The sequence below is a fragment of the Hemiscyllium ocellatum genome, chromosome 6 (assembly GCF_020745735.1).
Source record: "Hemiscyllium ocellatum isolate sHemOce1 chromosome 6, sHemOce1.pat.X.cur, whole genome shotgun sequence".
Classification (NCBI taxonomy): Eukaryota; Metazoa; Chordata; class Chondrichthyes; order Orectolobiformes; family Hemiscylliidae; genus Hemiscyllium; species Hemiscyllium ocellatum.
This window is the reverse complement of record NC_083406.1, coordinates 123,867,148-123,890,749: the sequence shown is the minus strand read 5'-3', so window position 1 is coordinate 123,890,749 and position 23,602 is coordinate 123,867,148. Positions and strand designations below refer to the sequence as shown.

Sequence of the window (23,602 nt, the reverse complement as noted above, 5' to 3'; positions counted from 1 at the left end):
GGGGATGGGTATTGGGTGGATGGGGGTTGGGGGTTGGGTGGGGATGGGGGTTGGGTGGATGGGGGTTGGGGGATGGGGGTTGGGTGGATGAGGGTTGGGGAATGGGTGTTGGTGGGGATGGGGGTTGGGTGGGGATGGGTATTGGGTGGATGGGGGTTGGGGGATGGGGGTTGGTTGGGGATGGGGGTTGGGTGGATGGGGGTTGGGGGATGGGGGTTGGGTGGGGATGGGGGTTGGGTGGATGGGGGTGGGGTGGGGATGGGTGTTGGTAAGGATGAGGGTTAGGTGGGGATGGGTATTGGGTGAATGGGGGTTGGGGGATGGGGTTGGTGGGGGTGGGGGTTGGGTGAAGATGGGGGTTGGGTGGATGGGGGTTGGGTGGATAGGGGTTGAGTGGATGGGGGTTGGGTGGATGGGGGTTGGGTGAATGGGGGTTGGTGGGGTGGGGGTTGGGTGGATGCAGATTGGGTGGGGATGGAGGTTGGTGAGGATGGGGGTTGGGTGGGGATGGGGGTTGGGTGGATGAGGGTTGGGTGGATGGGGGTTGGGTGGGGATAGGGGTTGGGTGGATGGGGGTTGGGGGGATGGGGGTTGGGGGATGGGGGTTGGTGTGGATGGGGTTGGGTGGATGGGGGTTGGGTGGATGGGGGTCGGGTGGGGATGGGGGTTGGGTGGATGGGGGATGGGGGTTGGGGGGATCGGGGTTGGGCGGATGGGGGTTGGGTGGATGGGGGATGGGGGATGGGGGTTGGGGAATGGGGGTTGGTGGGGATGGGGGTTGGGTGGATGGGGGTTGGGTGGATGGGGGTCGGGGGGATGGGGGTTGGGCGGATGGGGGTTGGTGGGGATGGGGGTTGGGTGGATGGGGGTTGGGGGGATGGGGGTTGGTGGGGATGGGGGTTGGGGGATGGGGGTTGGGGGATGGGGGTTGGTGGGGATGGGGGTTGGTGTGGATGGGGGTTGGGTGGATGGGGGTTGGGTGGATGGGGGTCGGGTGGGGATGGGGTTTGGGTGGATGGGGGATGGGGGTTGGGTGGATGGGGGTCGGGTGGGGATGGGGGTTGGGGGGATTGGGGTTGGGCGGATGGGGGTTGGTGGGGATGGGGGTTGGGGGGGTGGGGATTGGGGGATGGGGGTTGGTGGGGATGGGGTTGGGTGGATGGAGGTTGGGTGGATGGGGGTTGGGGGATGGGTGGATTGGGGTTGGGGGATGGGGGTTGGGGGGATTGGGGTTGGGGGATGGGGGTTGGTGGGGATGGGGGTTGGGTGGATGGGGTTTGGGGGATGGGGGTTGGGGATGGGGGATGGGGGTTGGTGGGGATGGGGATGGGTGGATGGGGTTTGGGGGATGGGGGATGGGTGGATGGGGGTTGGGGATGGGGGTTGGTGGGGATATGGGTTGGGTGGATGGGGGTTGGGGATGGGGGTTGGGTGGATGGGGGTTGGGGATGGGGGTTGGTGGGGATGGGGGTTGGGTGGATGGGGGTTGGGTGGATGGAGATTGTGGGGAGGGCTGTGCTAGAACATTCTGTCTCAAACACTCCTGGACTTTCCAGCTGGCTGTTGGATATAAACGAGGGTCAGGAATTGATTTATCCTCCTCCACATCCCAGTGGACTCCCTTTTCTAAAAAAATGTGTTCTTCTTGATGTGGACCACATTTGACCCAGGGCTGTCCCAGTGACTCCGTGGTTAGCACTGCTGCCTCAGAGCACCAGGGGTCCACGTTCACTTCCAGCCTCAGGTGACTGTCTGTGTGGAGTTTGCACGTTCTCCCCGTGTCTGTGTGGGTTTCCTCTGAGTGTTACGGTTTCCTCCCACAGTCCAAAGATGTGCAGGTCAGGGTGAATTGGCTCTGGGGAAATGCAGGGCTATGGGGTAGGGAAGGTTGATGAGATGCTCTTTTGGATGGATACATGAACAGGAAAGGTTTGGAGGGATATGGGCCAGGAGCAGGCAATTGGGACTAGTTTAGTTTGGGAATATGGTCAGCATGGACTGGTTGGGCCGAAGGGTCTGTTTCCGGTCTGTCTGACTCTATGACAGTGCTAACAACTACTCCAGAACAGCCCAAGATTAAGAGATCAGACATAGGAGCAGAAAGTAGGCCATTTAGCCCATCGAGTCTGCTCCGCCATTTAATCATGGCTGATAAGCTTCTCAACTCCATTCTTCTGCTTTCTCCCCATATCCCCTTGATACCCAAGAACCTATCTATCTCAGTCTTAAATACACTCAATGATCTGGCCTCCACAGCCTTCTGTGGCAATGAATCCCATACATTCCCCACTCTCTGGCTGAAGACGTTTCTCCTTATCTCCATTCTAAAAGATCTTCCCTTTACCCAAAGGCTGTGCCCTCAGGCCCTAGTCTCTCCTACCAATGGAAACACCTTCCCAACATCCATTCTGTCCAGGCCATTCAGTTTCAATTACACCCCACCACCCATCCTTCTAAACTCCATCGAGTATAGACCCAGAGTCCTCAAACGTTCCTCACGTGTTAAGCTTTTCATTCCTGGGACCATTCTTGTGACCTTCCTCTGAACACGCCCGAGGGGCCAGTACATCCTTCCTGAGAAATGGGATCCAAAACTACGTGCAATATGCCACAAGTGGTCTGACCATTGGCATTCCCACTGTGAGTGAGGAATTGCTTCCTGACGTTACCCTGAACAGCCCGGTTGGATTTAGCGATTCAGGACACATGGTGGCTCAGTGGTTAGCACTGCTGCCTTCCCAGGGCAGCGATGCAGGTTCAATTCCTGCTTCAGGCAACTGTCTGTGTGGAGTTTGCACATTCTCCCTGTGTCTGTGTGGGGTTTTTTCCAGTTTCCTCCCACAGTCGCAAAGATGTGCAGGTTAGATGAATTGGCTGTGTTAAGTTACCTGTAGTGTTAGGTGAAGGGGTAAAATGTAGGGGAATGGGTCTGGGTGGGCTGCGCTTCAGTGGGTCGGTGTGGACCTGTTGGGCCGAAGGGCCTGTTTCCACACTGTAAGTAATGTTAGAACCTTAGCAACCCCACCCCCACCATCCAGAGATAATGTTTTCTGTCTAACAACCGTATAAAACCCTTTAATCATTCTCAAACCTCCCAAAGAGATCACCCCTTCATCTTCCTAAATTCAAATAAATGCAAATCCAACCTGTGTACCCAATAAGTATGTCACACTGTTATAGTATAACTTCACAGCAACTATGGAGTGGCTCAGTGGTTAGCGCTGCTACCTCACACACCAGGGGCCCAGTTTGATTCCTGCCTCGGGTGACTGACTGTGTGGAGTTTGCACATTCTCCCTGTGTCTGCGTGAAGTTTCCTCCCACAGTCCAAAGATGTGCGGGTCAGGGTGAGTTGGCCATGGGGAAATTGCCTGTAGTGTGCAGGCTAGGTGGGTTACCCACAGGAAATGTAGGGTAGAAGGATGGGTCTAGATGGGATGCTCTTCAGAGGGTTAGTATGGGTTGAATGGCCTGTTTCTACACTGTGAGGATTCTATGGTTTATTATAAATGTGTTTCTCAGGAGTTCAGCTGATGTCATAGGTCTGATTCAAAATTAAAGGATCTAATTGGAGGTTGAAGTTTACAGTTTCTGTAATTTTGAAATTACTCATTGCTGGAGAAACTCAGCAGGTGTGGCAGGACCTGCAGAGAGAAAACAAAGTTAACATCTGAAGTCTAATGAAAGGACTTGAAATATCAACTCAGTTTCTCTCTTCACAAATGCTGCCAGAGCCGTGGAGTTTCTTGACCATTCCCAGTTTTATTTAAGACTTCCAGAATCCACAGTAATTTTTAAATCCTGGTGAGTGAGGAGGGTGCTGTGATACTGCCTTTGGCCATCAGGTGGCAGCGGCACTCCACATTCAAACTGGAACTGAATCAATTGTAGTTTTCACAATTAAGACAAAAAGATGGTTTCAATTTATTAAGTTAAAAATCACCCAACACCAGGTTATAGTCCAACAGGGTTATGTGGAAGCACTAGCTTTCGGAGCGACGCTTCTTCATCAGGCGGTTGTCAGGTGTTTTAATTAATAGGATGGAGACAAACCAACCATTTCATTCAGAGTGAGATCATCCAGGGCCAAGAATTTACAGAAAAATGAGTGAAGGTTAAATAAGGGAAAGGAGTCAGTGACGGGGGGGAGAGTGTACACAGGGCAGTGGGAGGGTCAGTGATGGGGGAGTGTGTACACAGGGCAGTGGGAGGGTCAGTGATGGGGGAGTGTGTACACAGGGCTCTGGGGGGTCAGTGATGGGGGAGAGTGTACACAGGGCTGTGGGGGGTCAGTGACGGGGGGAGAGTGTACACAGGGCTCTGGGGGGGGGTCAGTGATGGGGGAGTGTGTACACAGGGCAGTGGGAGGGTCAGTGATGGGGGAGTGTGTACACAGGGCAGTGGGAGGGTCAGTGATGGGGGAGAGTGAACACAGGGCTGTGGGGGGGTCAGTGACGGGGGGAGTGTGTGCACAGGGCAGTGGGAGGGTCAGTGATGGGGGAGTGTGTACACAGGGCTCTGGGGGGTCAGTGATGGGGGAGAGTGTACACAGGGCAGTGGGAGGGTCAGTGATGGGGGAGAGTGAACACAGGGCTGTGGGGGATCAGTGATGGGGGGGAGTGTGTACACAGGGCAGTGGGAGGGTCAGTGATGGGGGAGTGTGTACACAGGGCAGTGGGAGGGCCAGTGATGGGGGAGAGTGTACACAGGGCAGTGGGAGGGTCAGTGATGGGGGAGTGTGTACACAGGGCAGTGGGAGGGTCAGTGATGGGGGAGTGTGTACACAGGGCAGTGGGAGGGTCAGTGATGGAGGGAGTGTGTACACAGGGCTCTGGGGGGGGGTCAGTGATGGAGGGAGAGTGTACACAGGGCTGTGGGGGGTCAGTGATGGGGGGGGAGAGTGTACACAGGGCTGTGGGAGGGTCAGTGATGGGGGAGAGTGTACACAGAGCTCTGGGGGGGTCAGTGATGGGGGAGAGGGTACACAGGGCTCTGTGGGGGAGGTCAGTGATGGGGGGAGTGTGTACACAGGGCTCTGGGGGGGTCAGTGATGGGGGAGTGTGTACACAGGGCTCGGGGGAGGGGTCAGTGATTGGGGGGGAGTGTGTACACAGGGCTCTGGGGGGGGTCAGTGATGGGGGGAGAGGGTGTTTGCCCATTCCCATTCCCATTGGGATGTTGATGTTGATCTGGAAGGCGATGTGTTGCTGAGTGTTTAATGTTGATGTGATGTCCTGGGTATCTCTCGACGTTTCTCTCTGACCCAGGGTTGTTTATCTGGGTCTTTCCGCAGTTTGGCAACATGGAGGGGATCACCACCGCGTTCCTGGATGAGTTCCCGGTTTTACGGAGTGGGAAATGGAAGGTCTTGTTCCTGGCTGCAGTCTGTTTCGTTTTCTATCTGCTGGGACTGCTCCTGATCACTGAGGTACACCCCCACCCCCACCCCCACCCACACCCCCACCCACACACCCACACCCACACCCACCCCCAATCTGCACCCTACCCCACCCCCACCCTCATCCCCACCCCCACCCCCAACCCCACACCCACCCTCATCCCCACCCTCGCCCCCAACCCCACCCTCACCCCCACCCCCACCCCCACCCACACCTCCACACCCACACCCACCCCCAATCTGCACCCTACCCCACCCCCACCCTCATCCCCACCCCCACCCCCAACCCCACACCCACCCTCATCCCCACCCTCGCCCCCAACCCCACCCTCACCCCCACCCCACACCCACCCCCACGCCCACACCCACCCCCACACCCACCCCCACACCCATACCCACCCCCACCCCCACACCCACCCCCACCCCCACACCCACACCCACACCCACACTCACACCCACAGCCACCCCCACACCCACACCCACACCCACACCCACACTCACACCCACACCCACCCTCATCCCCACCATCGCCCCCCAACCCCACCCGCACCCCCACCCTCAACCCCACCCCACCCTCGGCCCCCCCAACCCCACCCCCACCCACACCCACACCCCCATCCCCACCTGCACCTCCGCCCCCAACCCCACCCCCACCCTCGCCCCCACTCCCTCCCCCACCCTCACCCCCACCACTAATCCAGACCCTCTCCAAAGGTTCCACATCCTTTTGGTAATGTGGCGACCAGAACTGTACACAGTATTCTAAATGCGGCTGAACCAGCGTTGTGTACAATTTTAACATGACCCGCCAGCTCATATACTCGATCCCCCGTCCGTTGAAGGCAAGAATACCATATGCCTTCCTGACCACTCGATCCACCTGTGCAGCCACCTTCAGGGAACAATGGACCTGAACTCCCAGATCTCTCTGCTCATTAACTTTTCTCAAGGCTCTTCCGTTTACAGGATAGTTCGCTCTAGAATTAGACTTCCCAAAATGCATCACCTCACATTTACCTGGATTGAACTCCATCTGCCACTTCTCTGCCCAACTCTCCAGTCTATCTATATCCTCCTGTAGTCTCTGACAGTCCCCTATGCTTTCTGCTACTCCACCGATCTTCGTGTCATCTGCAAACTTACTGATCGTACCAACAGTGCCCTCTTCCAGATCATTTATGTATATTACAAACAACAGTGGTCCCAGCACTGATTCCTGTAGAACACCACTGGGCACTCTTCAACTACTACTCTCTGTCTCCTGTTGCTCAAACCAGTTCTTTATCCACCTAGCTAGAACATCCTGCACACCATGTGACTTTACTTTCTCCATTAGTTTACCATGGGGAACCTTATCAAACGCTTTACTAAAGTCCATGTATATGACATCTACAGCCCTTCCTTCGTCTATCAACTTGGTCACTTCCTCAAAAAACTCAATTTGGTAAGGCACGATCTCCCCCCCACAAAACCATGTTGCCCATCACTGATACTGAAATGGTTTGTTGATTTAGATTAGTAAAGGAGTACCAGTGATAGGTATTATGTATTTAAGGGAGAAAGTGAGGACTGCAGACGCTGGCGATCAGAGCTGGAAATGTGCTGCTGGAAAAACGCAGCAGGTCAGGCAACCTGAAGAAGGGCTCATGCCCGAAACGTCGATTCTCCTGCTCCTTGGATGCTGCCTGACCTGCTGCGCTTTTCCAGCAACACATTTTTCAGATTATGCATTTAAGGACTAGAATCATATCAGGACCATGGGAATGGTCGGTTAGCTCAGTTAGCTGGATGGCTGGTTTGTAATGCAGAGTGACACCAAAAGCATGGGTCAGTTCCTGTTGGAACCAGCTGAGTGGACCATGAGGGCACCATCAGGGGACATGAGGGCATCATGAGGGGACCATGAGGGGACCATGAGGGGACATGAGGGGACCATGAGGGGCCATGAGGGGGCCATGAGGGCACCATGAGGGGCCATGAGGGGACCATGAGGGGGTCATGAGGGGACATGAGGGGGCCATGAGGGGCCATGAGGGCACCATGAGGGCTCCATGAGGGCTCCATGAGGGCGCCATGAGGGGGCCATGAGGGCACCATGAGGGGCCATGAGGGGGTCATGAGGGGGTCATGAGGGGACATGAGGGGGCCATGAGGACACCATGAGGGGACATGAGGGTCTCTCCTTTTCAACCTTCACCTGAGACGCGGTGACCCTCAGGTTGGATACCCTCTGGTGACCTATAGTCCTCTGGGACTATGGGGCATTTTACAGGGCTCTTTTGATGAAGTGGTAGTGTCCCTATCTCTGAGACAGGAGGCCCAGGTTTTAGCCCCACCTGCTCCAGGGCTGTGTGATAACTTACCTGACGTGGTGATTAGAAACTATTTATAAAGAGCATCAGATATCCCGACTCATCGTTTTGGCTAAGTCATTGTTTTAATCAGTCAACCTCAGAGATCTGTAGTCAGGGTCAAACAGTTCAATCTAGTGACAGCTTTCCCAGTATTGAATCCTGAGGATTATATTTCTGCTCATTCCTGACTGGAGGGTCTAGCTGCGCAGTGGTACTGTCTCCGCCTCTGGCCCAGAACATTCAAATCCCACCAGCCCCAGAGATGCATCCTAACATGTCTCAACAGATTGATTGAGGAATTATTTCAGAAGATTGTCACCTGGGGCATCAGGAGAGTAGTTAGGGGGTGGGATGGTGGGGGTGGGAGTGGGGTGGGAGGGGGAGGTGGAGGTGGAGATGTCTCCTGTCAACAAGGAAAAGAATTAGTCCTAGAGATGTACAGCACGGAAACAGACCCTTCGGTCCAACCCGTCCATGCCGACCAGATATCCCAACCCAATCTAGTCCCACCTGCCAGCACCCGGCCCATATCCCTCCAAACCCTTCCTATTCATATACCCATCCAAATGCCTCTTAAATGTTGCAATTGTACCAGCCTCCACCACTTCCTCTGGCAGCTCATTCTATACACGTACCACCCTCTGTGTGAAAAAGTTGCCCCTTAGGTCTCTTTTAGATCGTTCCCCTCTCACCCTAAACCTATGCCCCTCTACTTCAGGACTCCCCCCACCCCAAAGAAAAGACTTTGTCTATTTACCCTATCCATGCCCCTCATAATTTTATAAACCTCATTAAGGTCACCCCTCAGCCTCCGACGCTCCAGGGAAAACAGCCCCAAAATTGTGTTGTGTTCTGTACTCCGCCATCTGGGTCAGAGCGATTGGAGGGTTAGGAATACAGGGTTAAACACTACCTCGTGATCATTCAGAATATGAACAACACTCAGTCTAGCAATAAGTATAAGGTCCAGCGGAGTCATTATTAAACAGCAGCAGGAAAATACGGTTTATACTCAACAAACCTATCTTTGGATAAAAACGGTCAGTTCCAACAACAATCTGTTACACTCATACACCGGTGTGTTGTCTGGAGGGTATAGTGAGGTATTTGTGAGGGACACTGGATAATTATTTGAACAGAAATAGTGTGCAATTAAATGGAAGTGAAACACTGAACTGGCCCGAGGTTCTGATGTTTGTTCGAAGGGCCGGTGCAATTACAATGGGCCGAATAGCCTCCATCTGCGGTAAGAATTCTGTATTTGTCCACACCCGGTCAGTCAGCTGTAACCTTTGCTGTTTTCATACAGGGTGGCATCTATTGGTTCACTCTCATCGATGCATTCAGCACCAGTTTCGGGCTCATCATCATCACCCTCTTCATGTGCCTGGGCATCGCATTCTTTTACGGTAAACCCTCCCTCAGAATCTGTGGTAAACCCTCCCTCAAATCCTGCAGGGCATCCAATTCCCGACTCAGGCGATTGTCTGTGTGGAGTTTGCACGTTCTCCCCGTGTCTGCGTGGGTTTCCTCCGGGTGCTCCCACAGTCCAAAGATGTGCAGGTTAGATGAATTGGCCGTGCTAAACTGCCCGTAGTGTTAGGTAAGAGGTAAATGTAGGGGTATGGGTCTAGGTGGTATACCCTTCGTCGAGTCGGTGTGGACTTGTTGGGCCGAAGGGCCTGTTTCCACACTGTGAGTAATCTAATCTAATCTCAATCCTCACCAGCACGATTGCAGAGGTTCAGGGAACACTGAGCACTAAATCAGCTCTTTAAACCATCATACTTGTTCAGTGTAGCCATGAGTTGAAGGAGAAGAGGGAACAAAGGAACTTGTTGGGATTTGTGATGGACTGCTTGTGGAGAAATGGGAATCTTTGGATTGGTGAGATACAACAGAAATCTCTGGAAGAGGAATATTTGCAGGGAAGTATAAGGGAGTGAGATTAAAAGATCAACCATAGAGCAAGGATGGGAGTGATGGGCAGAGTGACCATCTTCTGTGTTGTATAATTCCTTATGGAGTCCCAGCTCTGCAGGAAGCAACGTTGATCAAATTGCATTTATTCAGAATCTTCAGAAGAGGAACACTCAAGGAGCACTCCAAAGAAATGCTGAACACAGGAGGGAATACTAGCTCAGGGATTTAGACAGAGAGGCACATTATAAGGAGTGTCTTAAAGAGGGAATTGTGGGGAATGTCAGAGAGATGTAGGGGTGGGCCCCTGGTCACATGGCCATCGAGGGTGGAGAGATTAAAATCCAGTGCTGAAGAGGATTTGGGGATGTGGGAGGAGGTGAGGCACTGGGAGGAGCAAGGGAGCTGAGTATGAGGATTGGAATTTGAGACATTGCTGGACAGAGACCCTACGTGGGTCAGTGAACAGAGCGCAGCTGCTGGTGAAACTCCAGTGTATTTAGAGAGTGAGGTAACGGTGTTTATGCTGACATCATGTACAGGGGCTGGAGGATACCGGTCAGTGTAGAGTGTACAGTGTCTGGTCCTGACTGTCAAGGGGTAGTCCTTGGCACAGACATACACACACAGACACACAGACACAGACACAGACACATGCACACGCACACGCACACGCGCACACGCACACGCACACAGACACACACAGACACAGACACACGCACACACGCACACAGACACACACACACATACACTCACAGACACACACAGACATACACACAGACACACACACACACAGACACACACGCACACACACACACACATACACTCACAGACACACACAGACACACACACACACACACACACACGCACAGACACACACACACACAGACACACACGCACACACGCACACAGACACACGCACACACACACACACACACAGAAACACACACACACACACACACACACCCCCACACACACACACACCCACACACACCCCAATGAGGCAGACCGCTGTGGGGTCAGTTCCCCTCTGGCTCTGTGTCTGTGCTGATGGAGTGTCACACTGAGGGAACGGGGAGAGTGTGTGAGATTAAGGCCCTGGTACCCCCTCAGGTGGGGGATATAATATCACAGTGGGCCCAATATTAACCCTCAAATGAAAGACAGTAATTGATCCAGCCTGTTATCCCACTGCACTGTTTGGGACTTGGCTGCCATGTTCACTATGTAACCAGACTGAGGGAGGGCTTTACCCCTTTGGGAAATACTGAGCTGATGAGGAGTGTGACAGAATTATCTGGTTATCTCTTTCCTGACCCTGCGCTCTCTCCCCCACAGGTGTGAACCAGTTCTGTAATGACATAATTGACATGATCCGTCTTTGTCCTCCCTGGTGCAGCAAGCTGTTACTCTACTTCAAGGCTTGCTGGGCCCTCTTCACACCCCTGCTCCTCCTGGTAAGTCTGCAAATCCATCTGCTTGTTCAAATCACTCCTTCCCTTCCTCCCCTTCCTGGACACCTCCGTTTCGGAAAACCTTGATGATGTGCAGTTCTAACTGCACCAGACCCTGGTCTCCAGCTTCAGGGATTAACCGTTCACAGGCTGCAAACCTGACCAGCCCCCCCCCAAGCACATCTACTGTGACAACTCGGCAATGTGGTTCTCCCCACCCCTCTGCATGACCCCCACACTCCGAAGCGCATTAATGTCGCAGCCCAGGCACCAGCCTCACAAACCAGTGGGGAGCAAGTTGCATATCTACGGAGCTTTCGAAGGCAGTAGGTCAGGGAGATAAGGTGATAAAGAAGAGGAACTTCCTTCACTATGATGTTGCCTGGGCCAGAGACAGCGGACCGACCGGGATTGTCCTCCTTGGAGCAGAGGGAAATGAGACAGGACGTGACTCAGATAAAATAATGAGGGACCTAAAAAGGGGAGACAGGATGAAACTCTTCCCCCCTTGATGGAAGGGTCAGTGACCAGGGGGCACGGATCGAAGGGCAGAAGCAGGAGGTTTCAGGGGGATGTAAGGAATTGCTTTATCCCCCAGAGGGTGGTGGGAATCTGCCTGTAAGGGTTGGAGAGACAGAAACCCTCAAACATTGTATTTAGGTGGCTACCAAGACATTGAAGGCCAAATGTGCTGGAAAATGGAATGAGAATAGTTACTGGTTGTTCTTGACCAGCACAGACTTAATGGGCTGAAGGGCCTTTTTCTGCAGTGCAGACCTCTCTGACTCTATGGAGGGAAACCTGTCCCGTTAGTGAGGGGTTAATGACCCGGGGGGCACCGTTTTAAGATGAGGTAAAGGACGGAGGTTTCCAGGGGACAGGAGGGGAAAAGGAATTCACCCAGAATGGGGCAGGTTATTTGGAGCCTCCTCCCTGGAAGGTAGAGACAGGAACCATCAACATGTTTAAGAACTATTTTGGTAAACATCTGAAACACCAAAGTAGACAAACCTACTGGGATTAAAATGGTGGATGTTTGATGACCAGCATGGGCACGATGGGGCTGAAGGGCCTTTTCAATGCTGCGAAATGTCTGTGACTCATTCGTTCAAATCTCACCATGAAATTCAATTCAACACAATCAGAAGAACATCCTGGTGAAACCCAAACCAGTTTCACTGAGGACCATAATCCATCTGGTCACTAGGTCACAGTCTGAGGAACACAGAGTGCCAGGGTCAGACACGCAACAGGCTGCCATTCGCACCTCTGCATTTCCTGCTATCCCCATTTAGGCAGCAGCATTGAGAGCCCATCAAACATTGCACAGGAACTCCCTCCCTCCCTCAGCTTTCTGTTTGACATATCCTCGAAGCAGGGGAACGTGAGGACTGCAGATGCTGGAGATCAGAGTCCAGAGAGCGGTGCTGGAAAAGCGCAGCGGGGTCAGGCAGCATCCGAGCAGCAGGACAATCGACATTTCGGGCAAAAGCCCTTTATCAGGAATGGGGTCTTCTGCCTGAAACATTGATTTTCCTGGTCCCCGGATGCTGCCTGACCTGCTGTGCTTTTCCAGCCCCACTCTAATCTTGACTCTGATCCTGAAAACACCCAAAGTGCCAGTTCTCACGTGATCTATTTTCTAGCCAGTCCAGATGGTGCTACCTTTTGTTTACAGTTAAAAAGGTTTCCTCTTCTGCCCTTTCTGATTCTTTTGCCAATTTCCTTGGTCTGTGTTCGTTCCGGTTCATGACCGCCAAATGAAACTGTCGCTCCTGATTTATCGACGTGTGTGGTGGAATGCTCTGTGTTATATCACATCCCCTCTGTTATATTCCCTTCTCTTTTCCAGTTCATCCTGATGTATGTATTTATTGAGATGTACAACACACCCCTGCATTATGGTTCCTATGAGTTCCCACTGTGGGGGAAGGCACTAGGAGTCTGTTTGGGGGTCCTCTGCTGTATACAGATCCCATTCTGGGCTGTGGCTGCGATACTGAAGGAATCTGGAACGTGGCGAGATGTAAGAACTTCTCTCATTGCTACATGTGCCTTTTGTTGAGTTTAAACAGGGTAACTATCAATCCTCACGGTGCCAGGGACCTGGGTTCGATTCCCGGCTCAGGGTGACTGTCGGTGTGGAGTTTGCACATTCTCCCCCGTGTCCTCCCACAGTCCAAAGATGGCCTGGGGAAACACCGGGTTACAGGGACAGGGGAGCAGGATGGGTCTGGGTGGGATGCTTTTGGTAGGATCAGTATGCACTCAGTGGGCTGAATGGCCTAATTCCACACTGTAGGGATTCTAAACAGCCAGTGCTCCTCTCAGAAAGGACGGGCACATGGGATATTTGTGGAATGTTTTATCATTTTCAGGCAGCCGGTGTGTCTGGATCGAGTCTGCCATTGTCAGATGTAATGATCTGTCATCGACTTGAACAGCCACCTGGTGTCTCCTGACGTGGTGAGGTGGAAGGTCAAATCATCCCTTTCTTGAGAAGAGGTGGCCAGGACACTGGGAAGTGGGGTACGCTCGTTCCCATGGGATTTTAATCTCCATCCAACTGCACCTTGGCTTAAAGTCCCAACAGAAAGAGAACCCCTCATCACTGACCCAAGGACGGTCACTCTGTTTCTCTCTCCCCAGATGCTGAGTTTCTCCAGCAATTTCTGTTTTGGTTTCAGTCAAAGTTGTTTGTGTCGGTATTCTGTCCTGCTGTTCACGCGTGAGGCCCGAACACATTTACAACACCAGCAGGATATGCAACAGCAGCAGGGACACACCATTCGGCCTTCAACACCCTCCTATCCCTCAGTACCATCCATGCTGAGGTTTTGCCTCGACCCCACCTTTCTTCCTGCTCCCCTTATCTCTGGAGACACAGTCCAAGGTGTGTCATTATGTAAATAGCAGAGAGAGAGAGCGAGAGAGAGAGATGTGAAGCCTGATGCTGGTGGTGATGGTGACAGTGGGACAGGAACTAGCTGACAGTGTTATATTTTTTCTGTTCATCTCCAGCGGTTTAGGAAAGCTATCCGACCCCTGAACTCCTGGAAGGTGACAGGGGGTGAGCGGACATTCACAGAACAGACAGTCGATGTGCCTTTCTCAGTGACACTGACTCAACACGATTTCAACGAGGTTCAAGCCTGAACATGGGGGAGGCTGGGCCAGGGGGCAGTGACTGGACTCGAACCCATGGAGCGCGAGGATTCGGTGGAGGGCATGGGGGTCTTCTGCTGCAGGTCAGCCACTCGGAGACAAGAGGAGACGGACTCAATGCTGACCAGGGGCCTACCCCCAGCCCAGTTACAGGTCTGAGGAGAGGGCAGTGCACAATACCGGGTACCATGGTGCTGCCATTCCCCAGACTGAGAGTTAACACTGGCTCCCCCCAAATCCAACACATTGTCTTCCGGACCTGAAATCCTTGCTTCCAGGAAATCCTTGTCTCCCCCAGGATAATAGCCCCTCACCACACGTTGTGTTCCACAGGAGGATCCAATGGGATTGTTTGGAATGTTACAGCCTCGGTCAGCCTTCCAGGACCATGACGCCAGTTCAGTGGTTGACCTGCCCTGACTCAGCACCATGTTGGACCTGTACAGAAATCCCAACGCAGTGATGAGCAGACGATAACCAACCACCCCTCCCCCAAAGGCACAGAACGTGGTCATTATCAGGAAGGCAGCAGCTAATCTGCGCAGAGGACAATGCAGCCGAATAAATGACAGAATGTCTGTTTGTGCAGTGATGTTCATTGATCCCACATATCAGAGAGAATCTCCAACTGTCGCTTTTCTCCTGTCAGCAACCATTTCACATCCACCTGAGAGAACAGACACAGCCAGGCAAAATGATGGAACCTTCAACATGCCCTCAGCACTGACCCTCCGACAGTGCCCACCCTCTCAGCACTGACCCTCCGACAGTGCGGCACTCCCTCAGCACTGACCCTCCGACAGTGCGGCACTCCTTCAGCACTGACCCTCCGACAGTGCAGCACTCCCTCAGCACTGACCCTCCGACAGTGCGGCACTCCTTCAGCACTGACCCTCCGACAGTGCGGCACTCCCTCAGCACTGACCCTCCGACAGTGCGGCACTCCTTCAGCACTGACCCTCCGACAGTGCGGCACTCCCTCAGCACTGACCCTCTGACAGTGCAGCACTCCCTCAGCACTGACCCTCCGACAGTGCGGCACTCCTTCAGCACTGACCCTCCGACAGTGCGGCACTCCCTCAGCACTGACCCTCTGACAGTGCGGCACTCCCTCAGCACTGACCCTCCGACAGTGCGGCACTCCCTCAGCACTGACCCGCCAACAGTGCGGCACTCCCTCAGCACTGACCCTCTGACAGTGCCCATTCCCTCAGCACTGACCCTCCGACAGTGCCCACTCCCTCGGCACTGACCCTCCGACAGTGCGGCACTCCCTCAGCACTGACCCTCTGACAGTGCGGCACTCCCTCAGCACTGACCCTCACACTCACTCCATACTAAAAGCAATGTTCATCGTTTCTCTGTTACCCATTTTAACATTTGCTGACACTGACTGTGTCCTGGTGCTGATGTGTGAACAATTGGTCAGTGTAAGTGCCCAGGAGATGGATGCCCTCTCTGCCCTTGTCCTCAAACCCCAAGCCAATCCTAAACCTCTCCAGAGTTTGAAATGGTGACTCAGGATTCAGCGCGGAAGTGGAGTTTCACTGACCAACTCTATTACCTGTGCACAGGGATACACCACACACACAGGTCACTCAGCCCATTGCTCCTAGCCCTGCTCTCCACACAAGAAATTCCCCAGGTGCATCCCCCCTCCCATCATCAGGTGTGTTTCCACCCCCAGGTGAGTTTTCCCCTCCCGCCCCGTGCGTTCCCCCCCCACCAGGTGCATTCCACCACCAGGTGCAGTTCCCCCCCACCCCGGTGCAATTCTGCCCCCAGGTGCGTTTCACCCCACCCCCCAGGTGTGTTACCCCCCAGGTGTGTTCCCCTCCAGGTGTGTTCCCCTCCAGGTGTGTTCCCCCCAGGTGTGTTCCCCCCATGGTCCCACATGTTGCTCCTTGGAGATTCTGTGATGAGTGAATTTCGATCAATGTTGATGTGGGACTGCACCCTCACAAGTTTCTGATGGTTCTGCTGGGCGTGACCGTTGTACATATCAGCAGCAGTATATCCTGACAGCACACAGTCCCAGCACAGAGACCAGTCCCAGCACAGGGACCAGTCCCAGCACAGGGACCAGTCCCAGCACAGGGACCAATCCCAGCACAGGGACCAATCCCAGCACAGAGACCAGTCCCAGCACAGAGACCAATCCCAGCACAGAGATCAATCCCAGCACAGAGACCACTCCCAGCACAGAGACCAGTCCCAGCACACAGATCAATCCCAGCACAGGGACCAGTCCAAGCACAGGGACCAGTCCCAGCACAGAGATCAATCCCAGCACAGGGACCAATCCCAGCACAGAGATCAATCCCAGCACAGAGACCAGTCCCAGCACAGGGACCAATCCCAGCACAGAGACCAATCCCAGCACAGAGACCAGTCCCAGCACACAGATCAATCCCAGCACAGGGTCCAGTCCAAGCACAGGGACCAGTCCCAGCACAGAGATCAATCCCAGCACAGGGACCAATCCCAGCACAGAGATCAATCCCAGCACAGAGACCAGTCCCAGCACAGGGACCAATCCCAGCACAGAGACCAATCCCAGCACAGAGACAAGTCCCAGCACACAGATCAATCCCAGCACAGGGTCCAGTCCAAGCACAGGGACCAGTCCCAGCACAGAGATCAATCCCAGCACAAGGACCAATCCCAGCACAGAGATCAATCCCAGCACAGAGACCAGTCCCAGCTCAGGGACCAATCCCAGCACAGGGACCAATCCCAGCACAGAGACCAGTCCCAGCACAGAGACCAATCCCAGCACAGAGACCAATCCCAGCACAGAGACCAGTCCCAGCACAGGGACCAATCCCAGCACAGAGACCAGTCCCAGCACAGAGACCAGTCCCAGCACAGAGATCAATCCCAGCACAGAGACCAATCCCAGCACAGAGACCAGTCCCAGCACAGAGACCAGTCCCAGCACAGAGACCAATCCCAGCACAGAGACCAGTCCCAGCACAGAGATCAATCCCAGCACAGGGACCAGTCCCAGCACAGAGACCAATCCCAGCACAGGGACCAGTCCCAGCACAGGGACCAGTCCCAGCACAGAGACCAATCCCAGCACAGAGACCAATCCCAGCACAGGGACCGGTCCCAGCAGAGAGACCAATCCCAGCACAGGGACCAATCCCAGCACAGGGACCAATCCCAGCACAGAGACCAATCCCAGCACAGGGACCAATCCCAGCACAGAGACCAGTCCCAGCACAGGGACCAATCCCAGCACAGAGACCAGTCCCAGCACAGGGACCAGTCCCAGCACAGAGATCAATCCCAGCACAGGGACCAATCCCAGCACAGAGATCAATCCCAGCACAGAGACCAGTCCCAGCTCAGGGACCAATCCCAGCACAGGGACCAATCCCAGCACAGAGACCAGTCCCAGCACAGAGACCAATCCCAGCACAGAGACCAATCCCAGCACAGAGATCAATCCCAGCACAGGGACCACCCCAGCACAGAGACCAATCCCAGCACAGGGACCAGTCCCAGCACAGAGACCGGTCCCAGCACAGAGACCGGTCCCAGCACAGGGACCAATCCCAGCACAGAGATCAATCCCAGCACAGAGATCAATCCCAGCACAGAGACCAATCCCAGCAGAGGGACCAATCCCAGCACAGAGACCAGTCCCAGCACAGGGACCAGTCCCAGCACAGAGATCAATCCCAGCACAGGGACCAATCCCAGCACAGAGATCAATCCCAGCACAGAGACCAGTCCCAGCTCAGGGACCAATCCCAGCACAGGGACCAATCCCAGCACAGAGACCAGTCCCAGCACAGAGACCAATCCCAGCACAGAGACCAATCCCAGCACAGAGATCAATCCCAGCACAGGGACCACCCCAGCACAGAGACCAATCCCAGCACAGGGACCAGTCCCAGCACAGAGACCGGTCCCAGCACAGGGACCAATCCCAGCACAGAGATCAATCCCAGCACAGAGATCAATCCCAGCACAGAGACCAATCCCAGCACAGAGATAAATCCCAGCACAGAGACCAATCCCAGCACAGAGACCAATCCCAGCACAGAGATCAATCCCAGCACAGGGACCACCCCAGCACAGAGACCAATCCCAGCACAGGGACCAGTCCCAGCACAGAGACCGGTCCCAGCACAGAGACCGGTCCCAGCACAGGGACCAATCCCAGCACAGAGATCAATCCCAGCACAGAGACCAATCCCAGCACAGAGATAAATCCCAGCACAGAGACCAATCCCAGCACAGAGACCAATCCCAGCACAGAGACCTGTCCCAGCAAAGAGACCAATCCCAGCACAGAGATCAATCCCAGCACAGAGACCAATCCCAGCACAGAGACCAGTCCCAGCACAGAGACCAATCCCAGCACAGAGACCAATCCCAGCACAGGGACCGGTCCCAGCACAGAGACCAATCCCAGCACAGGGACCAATCCCAGCACAGAGACCAATCCCAGCACAGAGATCAATCCCAGCACAGAGACCAGTCCCAGCACAGAGACCAATCCCAGCACAGAGACCAATCCCAGCACAGGGACCAATCCCAGCACAGAGACCAATCCTAGCACAGAGACCAGTCCCAGCACAGAGACCAGTCCCAGCACAGAGACCAATCCCAGCACAGAGACCAGTCCCAGCACAGAGATCAATCCCAGCACAGGGACCAGTCCCAGCACAGAGACCAATCCCAGCACAGGGACCAGTCCCAGCACAGGGACCAGTCCCAGCACAGAGACCAATCCCAGCACAGAGACCAATCCCAGCACAGGGACCGGTCCCAGCAGAGAGACCAATCCCAGCACAGGGACCAATCCCAGCACAGAGACCAATCCCAGCACAGGGACCAATCCCAGCACAGAGACCAGTCCCAGCACAGGGACCAATCCCAGCACAGAGACCAGTCCCAGCACAGGGACCAGTCCCAGCACAGAGATCAATCCCAGCACAGGGACCAATCCCAGCACAGAGATCAATCCCAGCACAGAGACCAGTCCCAGCTCAGGGACCAATCCCAGCACAGGGACCAATCCCAGCACAGAGACCAGTCCCAGCACAGAGACCAATCCCAGCACAGAGACCAATCCCAGCACAGAGATCAATCCCAGCACAGGGACCACCCCAGCACAGAGACCAATCCCAGCACAGGGACCAGTCCCAGCACAGAGACCGGTCCCAGCACAGGGACCAATCCCAGCACAGAGATCAATCCCAGCACAGAGATCAATCCCAGCACAGAGACCAATCCCAGCACAGAGATAAATCCCAGCACAGAGACCAATCCCAGCACAGAGATCAATCCCAGCACAGGGACCACCCCAGCACAGAGACCAATCCCAGCACAGGGACCAGTCCCAGCACAGAGACCGGTCCCAGCACAGAGACCGGTCCCAGCACAGGGACCAATCCCAGCACAGAGATCAATCCCAGCACAGAGACCAATCCCAGCACAGAGATAAATCCCAGCACAGAGACCAATCCCAGCACAGAGACCAATCCCAGCACAGAGACCTGTCCCAGCAAAGAGACCAATCCCAGCACAGAGATCAATCCCAGCACAGAGACCAATCCCAGCACAGAGACCAGTCCCAGCACAGAGACCAATCCCAGCACAGAGACCAATCCCAGCACAGGGACCGGTCCCAGCACAGAGACCAATCCCAGCACAGGGACCAATCCCAGCACAGAGACCAATCCCAGCACAGAGATCAATCCCAGCACAGAGACCAGTCCCAGCACAGAGACCAATCCCAGCACAGAGACCAATCCCAGCACAGGGACCAATCCCAGCACAGAGACCAATCCTAGCACAGAGACCAGTCCCAGCACAGAGATCAATCCCAGCACAGAGACCAGTCCCAGCACAGAGACCAGTCCCAGCACAGAGATCAATCCCAGCACAGAGACCAATCCCAGCACAGAGATCAATCCCAGCACAGAGACCAGTCCCAGCACAGAGGTCAATCCCAGCACAGAGACCAATCCCAGCACAGAGATCAATCCCAGCACAGAGACCAATCCCAGCACAGAGATCAATCCCAGCACAGAGACCAATCCCAGCACAGAGACCAATCCCAGCACAGAGATCAATCCCAGCACAGAGACCAGTCCCAGCACAGAGACCAGTCCCAGCACAGAGATCAATCCCAGCACAGGGACCAATCCCAGCACAGAAACCAATCCCAGCACAGAGACCTGTCCCAGCACAGAGATCAATCCCAGCACAGAGACCAATCCCAGCACAGGGATCAGTCCCAGCACAGAGATCAATCCCAGCACAGAGACCCATCCCAGCACAGAGATCAATCCCAGCACAGGGACCAATCCCAGCACAGAGATCAATCCCAGCACAGAGATCAATCCCAGCACAGGGACCAGTCCCAGCACAGGGACCAGTCCCAGCACAGAGACCAATCCCAGCACAGAGACCAGTCCCAGTACAGGGACCAATCCCAGCACAGAGACCAGTCCCAGCTCAGAGACCAGTCCCAGCTCAGAGACCAGTCCCAGCACAGGGACCAGTCCCAGCACAGAGACGAATCCCAGCACAGAGACCAGTCCCAGCACAGAGACCAGTCCCAGCTCAGAGACCAGTCCCAGCACAGGGACCAGTCCCAGCACAGAGACCAATCCCAGCACAGAGACCAGTCCCAGCACAGAGACCAGTCCCAGCTCAGGGACAGTCCCAGCACAGAGACCAGTCCCAGCACAGGGACCAGTCCCAGCACAGAGACCAATCCCAGCACAGAGACCAATCCCAGCACAGGGACCAGTCCCAGCACAGAGATCAATCCCAGCACAGAGACCAATCCCAGCACAGAGACCAGTCCCAGCACAGAGACCAATCCCAGCACAGAGACCAGTCCCAGCACAGAGACCAGTCCCAGCTCAGGGACCAATCCCAGCACAGAAACCAATCCCAGCACAGAGACCTGTCCCAGCACAGAGATCAATCCCAGCACAGAGACCAATCCCAGCACAAGGATCAGTCCCAGCACAGAGATCAATCCCAGCACAGAGACCAATCCCAGCACAGAGATCAATCCCAGCACAGAGACCAGTCCCAGCACAGAGATCAATCCCAGCACAGAGGTCAATCCCAGCACAGAGACCAATCCCAGCACAGAGATCAATCCCAGCACAGAGACCAATCCCAGCACAGAGACCAATCCCAGCACAGAGATCAATCCCAGCACAGAGACCAGTCCCAGCACAGAGATCAATCCCAGCACAGAGACCAGTCCCAGCACAGAGACCAGTCCCAGCACAGAGATCAATCCCAGCACAGGGACCAAATCCAGCACAGAGATCAATCCCAGCACAGAGACCGGTCCCAGCACAGGTACCAGTCCCAGCACAGGGACCAATCCCAGCACAGAGATCAATCCCAGCACAGAGACCGGTCCCAGCACAGGGACCAGTCCCAGCACAGAGATCAATCCCAGCACAGAGACCAGTCCCCGCACAGAGACCAGTCCCAGCACAGAGACCAGTCCCAGCACAGAGACCAGTCCCAGCTCAGGGACCAATCCCAGCTCAGGGACCAGTCCCAGCACAGGGAGGATGAGCTCATTGTGCAGCAACTATTTCGATTAGTTGACCCCCTGTGTGTATTTCCCGTGATGACAGAGCGCCCCAAGGCGCTTCGAAGGAGAAATGTAAATGTTTGTCTATCAGTCACATACAGGGGTGTCTGGGCCTGGGCTCTGCCCTTTCCCGGGGGCGATCCAGGGGGTATTTCTCTCTCAGAAGTTTGTGTAAGTTTGGATCTCTCTGTCTCTGAGGCAGGTGGAGCCGGTGTCATTGAATGTGTTTCAGGGAGAGTTGGATAGATTCTTGATGGGCAGAAGAATCGAAGATAACCAGCAGGCGGTGGAAATGTCAAATCAGCCAGGAGCTTAGCATGGCAGTGCAGATTCGATGGGCCGAATGGTCTCCTTCTGCTCTTAACTTGTTCGTTTGGTCAATGACTTGGAGTTTAAGGAGCACCTTAAAATGAAGAGACTAAAAGATTGCAGTGCGGAGCTTAGACAGAGCAATCAAAAGGTGTGGTGCTGGAAAAGCACAGTCAGTCAGGCAGTATCCGAGCAGCAGCTCTGACTCTCTCCAACATCTACCGTCCCCACTTTGTCTCAGACAGAGCAATGCAGAGCCTGGGCAACCAATGGGAACGCAGCCCGAAATAAAGGATCTGTCCAAGGAGTGTAAGCCTTGGGTTACAATGGGGAGGGGGTGGAGGGGGAGACATGGGGAGGAGGGGGGGGAGTGGGGAGTGAGAGACATGGGGAGGAGGGGGCCGAGGTGGGAATGAGAGACATGGGGGAGGTGGTGGTAGTGAGAGACATGGGGAGGGGGGAGGGGGGAGGTGGGAGTGAGACATGGGGAGGAGGAGGGGAGTTGGGAATGAGAGACATGGGGAGGAGGTGGGAGTGAGAGACATGGGGGGGAGGTGGGAGGTGGGAGTGAGAGACATGGGGGGGAGGGGGGTGGTGGGAGTGAGAGACATGGGGGGGAGGTGGGAGGTGGGAGTGAGAGACATGGGGGGGAGGGGGGTGGTGGGAGTGAGAGACATGGGGGGGAGGGGGGTGGTGGGAGTGAGAGACATGGGGGGGAGGTGGGAGTGAGAGACATGGGGGGGAGGGGGGTAGTTGGTAGTGAGAGACATGGGGAGGGGGGAGGGGGGAGGTGTTGGGGGTGAGAGATATGGAGAGGAGGGGGATGGTGGGAGATGAGAGACATGGGGGAGTGTTGGGGCGTGAGAGATGTGGGGAGGAGGGGGTTGGTAGGAGTGATAGACAAGGGGGGGAGGTGGGAGATGAGAGTCATGGGGAGGTGGGGTGTTGGGGGGTGAGAGACGTGGGGAGGAGGTGGGAGGTGGGGGGTGAGAGACATGGGGAGGAGGGGTGGATGTGGGAAATGAGAGACGGGGGTGGGTGGTGGGTGGTGGGAGATGAGAGACAAGGGGGGGAGGGGGAGGAAGTGGGGGTGAGAGTCATGGGGATGAGGGGGGGAGGTGGAACATGAGAGACGAGGGGGAAGGGTAGGGAGGTCGGAGTGAGAGACATGGGGGGGGAGGTGGGATTTGGGAGACATGGGGAGAAGGGGGGAGGTTAGGGGTGAGAGATGAAGGTGGGTGGGTGGGGGGAGGTGGGAGATGAGAGATAGGGGGAGGAGGAGAGGAGGGGGGGAGGTGGGAGACGGAGACGTGGGGAGGAGGGGGGTGGTGGGGGGTGAGAGACGAGGGGAGGAGGGATCTGAGTTTGCTTTTCCTGTGTCAATATCACAATAAAGGAATCTGGAGATGGG

At 55.0% G+C, this 23,602-nt stretch overlaps 1 protein-coding gene across 1 annotated transcript in view; it reads left to right on the top strand.

The window, feature by feature from the left end:
* slc6a7 (solute carrier family 6 member 7) overlaps nt 1–14,873 on the top strand; it is a 67,804-nt gene extending 52,931 nt beyond the window's left edge. Inside the window, exons 11-15 of the mRNA XM_060826933.1 lie at nt 5,294–5,428; nt 9,062–9,161; nt 11,011–11,129; nt 12,979–13,152; nt 14,148–14,873. Of these exons, the coding sequence (XP_060682916.1) occupies nt 5,294–5,428; nt 9,062–9,161; nt 11,011–11,129; nt 12,979–13,152; nt 14,148–14,282 (663 nt within the window). The 3' untranslated portion in view covers nt 14,283–14,873. The remainder of the gene's footprint in view (nt 1–5,293; nt 5,429–9,061; nt 9,162–11,010; nt 11,130–12,978; nt 13,153–14,147) is intronic.
* The last annotated feature ends 8,729 nt before the right edge of the window (nt 14,874–23,602 follow it).